This window comes from Rhinichthys klamathensis, unplaced genomic scaffold, assembly GCF_029890125.1.
Source record: "Rhinichthys klamathensis goyatoka isolate OS25496 unplaced genomic scaffold, OSU_Roscu_1.1 h1tg000157l_1, whole genome shotgun sequence".
Taxonomy (NCBI): Eukaryota; Metazoa; Chordata; class Actinopteri; order Cypriniformes; family Leuciscidae; genus Rhinichthys; species Rhinichthys klamathensis.
Window position 1 is genome coordinate 682,770 of NW_026606692.1, and position 9,731 is coordinate 692,500.

Consider the following 9,731-nt stretch of genomic DNA (forward strand, 5'->3'; position numbering starts at 1 on the left):
TCACATTGCAAAATCCTGGCAATCATTGCAACAGAATAACAACCATTCCAAACACCTCAGCAGCCGCATAGCAACACCTTAGCAACCACACAGAACACCTTTGCAACAGCATACCAACACCTGGCAACTACTAAGTCTGTTGCTATGTAGTTGCTTGGGTGTTCTGAGTGGTTGCTAATGTGTTGCTATGTGTTTTGCTGAGGTGTTTGGAATGGTTGTTAGTGTGTTGCAATTTAGTGGGTGTTCCAACCATTCCAAAAACTTTAGCAACATGCATATCAACACCTTAGCAACCACATAGCAAACAGACTAACAATCATTCAGTACACCTCAGCAACCACATAGCAACACCTCAGCAACCTCCTAGATCACTATCGGCTGCATAGCGACAGCTGGCATCCAAACAACATCATAGCAACCACATAGCAACAGGCTAACAACCATTCAGAACACCTCAGCAACCACATAGCAACACCTTAGCAACCCCTCAGAAACCCTTATCAACTGCATAGCGACACCCGGCACCCAAACAACATCTTAGCAACCAATATATTATGACATTGTTGCAATGTCAAGGCTTGTTTTTCACAAAACTTTCAGTAGTTTCCTCATTTCTTGCATCACCGATCACAAGATTGAGTGTTTTTCTCCTCTTGTGAGCGAGCAGCAGTTGTCAGATCTTGTGCATCCCGTTAGATGTGAGGAATGGTGAAATAAAAGAGCCCCGCAGGAGAAAAGCTCTTTCAGCGGCGGATGAATGGATCATTGTAGTGTCGTCTCTGCGAGCTCAGCCGGGTCCGTATGTTCCTGCTGATCAGATCTGTGGAAGGCCTTCAGTGAGGGACAGCTTGTCCTTCCTCCACAGGGACACACTTGAAGAGGTGGCAGATATTTGGGTGATATCTGAAAGCTGATGAACGCAGCTCTGTCAGAGACTCACGATGGTCCTTTTCGTTTTACATCTATACTTTTTCAACTCTTTATCATCTGTGCACAAGTTTTACTTAGCAAAGCAATTCCACGTTTTGCAGTGAAATATGCAGAGTAGTAAAGACTGATTGGTGGATTTCATTTTCAGTTTCGTCTAATTAATATTAGATATTTAACTCTTTCCCTGCCATTGATGGAATTTTCCAGCTTTCTGTGTTTTCCCTGTTATATGGTATGGGGCGCTACACATCTCCTGAAAGAGTAGAGAAGCTCCGGATGAAAACACGTGCAAAAAATTAGCAGAAACAAGTGATAAAAGCATTGCTTATGCACGTTAGTCTTTGACAAAAATGCATTTTTCTTGCAGCTTATTGTTCAAAATGCTGCTTTTTTTTTTTTTTTACTTACCCACATTCAAGTGTTGATAAAAAAAGAATGCATGAAGCTAAAATAAAACTTTTTTTGTTTGTTTGTTTAAAAGCAGAGGGTCTGTTCGTTCTTTCGATGTATTGCATGTTCAGATATTCATACAACAAAATATTTTGCGACCATTACATTTTTGTGAAAATGTTCAAAAATGCTGGAGGTGGCAACTTTTTATTTTTTTATTTTTATTTTTTATTTTTTATCACTGGCGGGAAAAGAGTTAATTGTGCATGCTCATTTCCCCATTTTTAACACCCAGATTACCTTTGCTGCTACGGAAGAGAATTAGGGCCAAGCAATAATAAAAAAATAAAACCATCTCGAGATTAAAGTCATTATAATGCTGACATGACATGACAATGCAAAATTAAGCTCGTTAAATTTCGAGAAAAAAGTCGAAATACAATCTTGAGAATTAACTCATTAAATATCGAGAATAAAGTCGTTGTGTTTCGAGAAAAAACTCGTTAAATTTCGAGAAAAAAGTCGAAATACAATCTTGAGAATAAACGCATTAAATATCGAGAATAAAGTCGTTTAATTTAACTAGTTTTTTTCTCGAAACACAACGACTTTATTCTCGATATTTAATGCGTTTATTCTTAAGATTGTATTTCGACTTTTTTCTCGAAATTTAACGAGTTTTTTCTCCAAACACAACGACTTTATTCTCGATATTTAATGCGTTTATTCTCAAGATTGTATTTCGACTTTTTTCTCGAAATTTAACGAGTTTTTTCTCCAAACACAACGACTTTATTCTCGATATTTAATGAGTTTATTTTCAAGATTGTATTTCGACTTTTTTTCTTGATATTTAACGAGTTTAATTTCGCATTATAATGACTTTAATCTCGAGATGGTTTTATTTGTATTATTGCTTGGCCCTAATCCTCTTCCGTAGTCATCTTACACTCCTGTAAAGTTACATTTAAAAAATATATATATATATTTTATGTTTCCAATGTGCATTTTTCACTGTTCGAGTGCCGGCACACATTTACTTGTGTTTTTTGTTTTTATTCTTAGACTGTATATGAATTAGACCATTTGATGACTGAAAGACTTAGCATCGTGAAATTAAATTCTGTATGCGATACACTTTGACCTTTAATCTTTTAATGCGCAGCCATCCAGCCACATGAATGTTTCATTCATTGGTTATTTTAAGTGTAGTAGTGAATACGACTTATTTATTGAATAATATTCAGTAAGATTTGGCATGTGGTCTGTTGCACTCATGACCTCTGAACATCGGATGGACTTCAAATACAGTGAAGCTCCTTCATTGTTTTGACTGTCTTTGAAATGATGAACACGATCCGGAATTAAATGTGATCAACCCTTCTGTCTCTAACTGTGAATATTTCCCGGAGTGAATGAATCTGCGTGCCCTTTCTGCAAGTTCCCATCGTGAATCTGGATCCATTGTCAGGCTGTTGCTGTAGTGCATCTCAAGCTGACTGGAATGCCAATGAGAGCGTGTCTAACTCCCGCTGACTGCACTTCTGTGCTGCCAAGATTAATAGCTGGATTACATTTTATGTTCATTTGGAGCCTTATTTTCTTTCTTGAGGAAGATGTCATTTACATCTGCGAGTTTCCATTGTGCATTTTTCTTAGTTTTGACTGGCGGCACACATTTACTTTTATTTTTGTGCTTTTATTCGTAGAAATAGTCCACAATCGTTTCACCTTTTAAACAATTTGATGACAAAAAAAATGTGAAAGACTTGCCGTGATGAAGTTTCTCCTAAACAGGGTGTAAACTGACTCTTTTTTTGTTTTTATAATTATTTTATTTGTGTTTATACTTGGCAGTCCTCTTTGCATTGCATTATGGGTAATAATGTTTACATTTTTTGTGCACCACAAGGCAGAAAAAAATAGAAAATAAGAATTTATTTGATTTAAAATAAGATTTTAGGGCCTTATTGTCAAAGCCTGAGAAGTAGTTCTGATTTGTGCGTCTTCTTAAAGCTGCAGTCCGTAGCTTTTCCTCTTTGTCGCCATCTCTCTGTTCGAAATCTGTAACTGCAGTGATTCGCGGAATTATCATCTTTACGTGGGTTGTAAATCGGCATGAAACAGCGCGGATGAACACAGTGCTTTGAGGCGAGTGCTGCTGTCAGTCACCGCGCTGTGTGGATACTGTCATACAGAATCACAGATTCACTTTTTGAAAGTTTGACCAACATAAGAATTTTCATAAGAAAATGTCTTCTGAACAAGTAAGTAACATCCATTTTTGTTCTGACCAACTAAGGGGGAAAAAGCATTCGACATGATAAGCTTCGTTAGATTTAATCAACTCGATTTACAGCAACCGTGCAAATTATAGCCTACTTTGTTCTCAAATTGTTCATGTTAACAACATCAGCATTGCGTGACTAATGTTAAATTTAATGTGTTTTATGGTTACCTGTGTAGTTCAGAATTCATATTCTCCATAATAGCAAAACGAGAAAGGCACAACAAAGGAAACTCCATAACTGTGTGAATTAAGAAAACGTACTGTTACACGATTGAACTATTGAAATGTCTTACTTGTTCAGCAGAAAAAAGCCGTCTCTTCTTCCGTTTCGAACCCCTTCAAAACACGGAGTTCACGCACTTTTCAAAAGCCCCGCCGATGTTTAATCCTTGTGTTCGCATGAGACGGTTTCTTTCTCTTTCTCTAGCCACCTTAAATCCGAAGTACGAAGTCTTTTGGGTTTTATAACTGCTGAATCTCCAGTTGACACTGATGATTGTTGTCTGGATCTTTCTGGATGCCATAAGTTTAATCATGTAAAGTGCTGCGAGAAAAGCCTATACATCTAAACATCTCGTCACGCGCAGTATAGCCGGCTAGCCGAAACTCCTTCTTTATGTGTACGGGTGTGACGTCATGACGCAAAGACATGCTCGAATTTCCCGCGGAAACCCACCAGTACCACTGGAATTAAAATCATTATTACAAGCTAACCGTTTTGAATCTAGCTATGGAAAGCAGATAGTTTTGACCACTGGCAGAATATGTTTTTTTTAATATAATTATTTTGGATTATTTTTAACTTAAAAAAGTTACGGACTGGAGCTTTAAAAACGCGTCTTCAAAACAATAGCGCGGCTAAACGCATCTAATTGTACCGTACTATAAATACGGTATTTTTTAGAGCCAGATCTGTTTTGGATGAAGGCCACCAGTAATGACCAGCTGTTGAAATGAAGGGAATTTCCAAGCGTTTGAGAGTCTGATAACGTCTTCAGTTTTAATTGCATTGCAGCAGAAGAACAGTGAGTCTCTGAACGCAGCGCTGGACTGTGGGATAGAAACATCTGGATCCAATGAAAGCAACACGTGGAAGCCCAGAAACGGAGAGCTACTGTACCGCATCCACTGGGGCCTGTCGAGTCTCGCTCCGAAAAGATGATACGTTTTTTTTGGCGTTTCCCAAACATACAGAGAAGAGAGAGTGTTTGTATCACTTTAAGCATCACTCACTCCTAGTGTTAGAGATCTACACAAAGGTTTAATTCTGCTTTAGTGATTTTGTTGTTAACTTTACCGTCGTCTTGACGCATACTTTTGCAACCACAGACAAATGTCTCACGTTGCAGGCATGTCTGGATTTATTTATGGCTGGCTGCTATTTCCCACAATTTACAATAGAGAGGAATTAGGACGCATCCGGACTGGAACAGCTGTCTGGGTCTAAATTAGGATTAATCACATTCAATGACACGTCAGCAATTAATTAAAAGTCGTTTTGTTTCATATTGACTGAAAGCACTGAATGTTTCCTGTGTGTTTGGCACAAAGGCGTTTGTGTTGAAAGTCAATGGATGTTCCAGCTCTTTATCCGAGTCCTTATCTGAGCTTTCAGAGCAAACACATCATGCCGGGCAGAGATCTCTCGGCTCGCATGACATCAGCTGTTTACGCTGGGGGTCAGATTCCCAGCGACCCCTGCGTGACCCGGTCCGTGCCGGCGGTGGCTCGGTGTTGGTTTGGCATGTCTCCCGGTTCCCCCGCAGCTCGAGGGCCGTGTGGAAACAGCTGGTGACCGGTGGGATGTAGACTGAGGAAGAGGAAAACTAGATGCTCTTGTGAAAAAATGTTTCATAATTGCTTGCAAATTTGTAACCTTCCTCCACTTAAATGCTTTTTTTTATGAATAGAAATAGAATTTTTGTGACAATGTAAAAGTCTTTTGCTCAATTTAATGCACCCTTGCTTAAAACAAGTATTCATTTCTTAAAGTCCCCCTGTAGTCAATAATTTTATCCCTTAAAACTCATCTTTGATCACCAAAATTACATACTTAAGCGTTTTTTCATTGAAAAAAATGTCTTCATTTCTTAAAATAGCTTGAATGTAACTCTACACCCTTGCCTAATTTATTACATGCGCTTCTATTTTGATTTTTTTTTAGTTTTATTCCATTTATCAGACATTAGAGTTTCATGTTGTGATGCCAAAATTCACTTATAGCAATTGATTTTAAATAAACATAAATACAAATGTTTTTAGTGTTTTATTTTGGGAAAATATCCTCAGCGAACCTCTCAGATGTTTCAATGTTTCATATTTGCTTGCAAATTTGTAACCTTCCTCACTTAAATGCCTTTTTATGAATAGAAATGAAATAGTATTTTTGTGACAACGTAAAAGTCTTTTGCTCAATTTAATGCATCCTTGCTTAAAACAAGTATTCATTTCTTAAAGTCCCCCTGTAGTCAATAATTTTATCCCTTAAAACTCATCTTTGATCACCAAAATTACATACTTAAGCGTTTTTTCATTGAAAAAAATGTCTTCATTTCTTAAAATAGCTTGAATGTAACTCTACACCCTTGCCTAATTTATTATATGCGCTTCTATTTTGAAAAAAAAAATCATTTTTTTTTTCCATTTGTCAAACATTAGAGTTTCATGTTGTGATGCCAAAATTGACTTATAGCAATTGATTTTAAATAAACATAAATACAAATGTTTTTAGTGTTTTATTTTGGGAAAATATCCTCAGCGAACCTCTCAGATGTTTTGCATGAATTTATATTTGGTTGTATTGCAACTTTTTATTTTACGTTCCTTTTTAAACTGCTGTTTTGCCTTATATGTGGTTATTGCCATGAAACAGATTCAGTTCAGATGTCAAAAAGTTCCTAGACATCAAATGTTCATGGCAACTTACTGTATTAATGCTGCCGTCATGTCCTACGGGATATTTGTTCCTTGTGAGGTTGGATGTTTCGTGATTATGAAATGTATTGGTGACATTCTTGAACAAAATGAAATGGATCCTTTGGAGATTTTCTGTTTAGCATTTGCGCTGGTAAACCTGCAAACAGAAGTTAAAAGCAGATGCAAAGTGTGAATCTATTTTATCATGACTTGAATTCAAGTGCTGGCACTGGGAATGATGCACTGTAAAAAAAATCCTGTTGTTTTTACGGTAAAAAAACCCTGAACTTTACCGTCAAAAATACGGTATCAACGTTATTGGTTTTACAGACTTAACATAAAATTTACAGTAATATACCGTATTTCATTATCTGATATAATGTTAATTTACCAACCTATTGCAGTATTAATATCTGTTTTGTACCATTGTAATACACTGATAACCAACAATCATCACAACAGTGATGAAATTCACATGATCAAAGCTGATCACAAGTAGTCTTCATTAAACACCATCATGGTAACACACATGAAATTTTAAAAATGCAATAAACATAAATTTAACAACATTAAATGTAACCTAAAACCCTAATGTACATAACTGATTAGAAAAGAACTAAGAAAACTAAGAAGAAACCGTTATTTCAACAAAAATAAATCAAATGTGAAGTACGCAGGGAATTGTGGGAATGTCAATTTACGGTTTTTCACTGTAAATTATACAATGAGTCGTTCTTTTTCACTTTCAAAAACTGTAAATTTAACGGTATTTCACAGTAAAATTACATTAAATGCACCGTTAGATCTATCACAGTTGTTTACCGTATATAGTACGGAAACTTTCTGTTAACCAATTAACAGTTTTGCACTGTAGCATTTTTACAGTCTTTTACCGTTAAAATCACGATAATTTTTTACAGTGTGGGAAATGTTTTAACGTGTACACCTTATACACTAATCTTGTTAATATGATCATCCTGACATGAATCTTCTCTATTTTTGACCTCTATGATCATCTGTTATCACACATGGAAACGGCAGCATAGCATGCACTAAATATCCCATCCAAACACGCTTTCATGTCGTCCTGAGAGACTATTATTCACGGGGAGTGGTGTGCCTGGCGTTACTGTAAACACGCACACAGCGAGGAGCGCAGATATATCGGCTCATTTATCCTCCGTAATGGAAATCCTCCATATATTAAATGAACGCCTGCTAACCTCAGCTCGCCCTCCGTGTGTCGTATTTATGTGCGTTTCTGGACGTTTTGCTTGGCTGGACGTCAGGTGATGGAGTTCAGAGAGGTTTTAAAGCGCTGTGTGGAGGGTAGCAGTGTGTTTGCGCAGGTTCGGGGAGGTTAACCTCTTCATGGCGTTCAAGAATCAGACACACAGCACATCTGAAGTGATGGATCCCTTGAAATGATGGAAATGTCTGAGCTGTTGAGTTTTAAATAGGAAAAGATGGCGTTTTCAATGCTTTTTTTGTTCATTATAATGATTCAAGGACATTATTGTGTCATTTTTTTTTATAATGAATCTAAACACAACCCTAGTTTTCCCCCTGTGAATCCTGTATGTAAATTCCCATTAGGTTGCAAATGAAAGCTGTGGTCGGTTCTTTATTATTGTTTTTGGCTGGTAATGGCGATGGCGGTCAGTGTGTGTGTGTTTTCATGCCTGACAGGGCTGTAATGTCAGCTGTGCCACACATGTGTGTGTTTGTGTCGTCTGGCCTAGTTTTAACAGTGAGGTCAGGGGTCACCAGCTGTTAAAACTGTTGTGCAATCGCCAATGGCCAATTAGGAGTGTTTGTTTGCCAATGCTTGCTTGAATGACAAACTCTTGTTGCTGTTGTCTTAAGTGTTTGCCGACACCGTTTACTGTAATTATACATTTCAGTGACGTCTTTCATCCCTGCCGGTGCGTAAATAGAAACTGAGAAGGTTGATGTTGAAGTCGGAATGAAATTGCATTTGCGAGCTATTGTACCAGTGAAACAAGATATTCATTTGGACTTTAAACACGATTCCACATTAAAATAAGTGCTTTTCTTCTCTGTTTGAACAGCAACGTGCTCCGGGGAAGGTGCTGTTCGACCTGGTGTGTGCTCATATGAATCTCGTCGAGGGCGATTACTTTGGTTTGGAGTTCCTGGACCAGCGTAAAATGACCGTGAGAAACATTTTAACTCTGATTTTAATGTGTAAGATTAGCATTTTAAAGAGAATTTTCAATTTAAATACATAAAACCGAATGCCTAACAGCTATATGTCATACCAAACGTTCTCATTTGAAATGTTGTTTTGTTTGATTCATGCATCAGGTGTGGCTGGATCTGCTGAAGCCGATTCTGAAGCAAATCAGACGTATGTATCTCTGATATGAATATTGAACACGATACCGGCCGACACAATATGACATGCATCATGTGTCTCTGTCTGCAGGACCCAAGAACATCATCCTGAGATTCGTGGTGAAGTTCTTCCCTCCTGATCACACGCAGTTATTAGAAGAGCTGACCAGGTATGATTTGTGTTATTCATTTAAAGCGCTTTAGATAACCAACACTTCCTATAGTGAGTTATATTTTTAATTGTAACCAGTTATCATACTTGGATAATTGAATATTTAACATAATATTCTTTAAAATAATAATAATAATTATATATATATATACATATACAATATTTTAATATATATAATGTTTAGCTTTTACTTTTATCTTTATGTGTGAGTGAGAGAGAGAGAGTTTGTGTGTTTGTGTGTGTGTGTGTGATGGGTAGGTTTAGGGGCCGGGTTAGTGTGTGTGTGTGTGTGTGTGTGTGTGTGTGTGTGTGAGAGAGATGGGTAGGTTTAGGGGCCGGGTTAGTGTGTGTGTGTGTGTGTGTGTGTGTGTGTGTGTGTGTGTGTGTGTGTGTGTGAGAGAGATGGGTAGGTTTAGGGGCCGGGTTAGTGTGTGTGTGTGTGTGTGTGTGTGAGAGAGAGAGATGGGTAGGTTTAGGGGCCGGGTTAGTGTGTGTGTGTGTGTGTGAGAGATGGGTAGGTTTAGGGGCCGGGTTAGTGTGTGTGTGTGTGTGTGTGTGTGTGTGTGTGTGTGTGTGTGTGTGTGTGTGTGTGAGATGGGTAGGTTTAGGGGCCGGGTTAGTGTGTGTGTGTGTGATGGGTAGGTTTAGGGGCCGGGTTAGTGTGTGTGTGTGTGT

At 37.8% G+C, this 9,731-nt stretch overlaps 1 protein-coding gene across 3 annotated transcripts in view; it reads left to right on the forward strand.

Moving 5' to 3' along the window:
* Positions 1–9,731, forward strand: part of farp1 (FERM, RhoGEF (ARHGEF) and pleckstrin domain protein 1 (chondrocyte-derived)) — a 100,437-nt gene that overhangs the window by 48,334 nt on the left and 42,372 nt on the right. For all 3 annotated transcript variants that reach the window (XM_056258633.1, XM_056258635.1, XM_056258634.1), the window contains exons 3-5: positions 8,599–8,703; positions 8,855–8,897; positions 8,976–9,054. In XM_056258633.1, the coding sequence (XP_056114608.1) occupies positions 8,599–8,703; positions 8,855–8,897; positions 8,976–9,054 (227 nt within the window). The remainder of the gene's footprint in view (positions 1–8,598; positions 8,704–8,854; positions 8,898–8,975; positions 9,055–9,731) is intronic.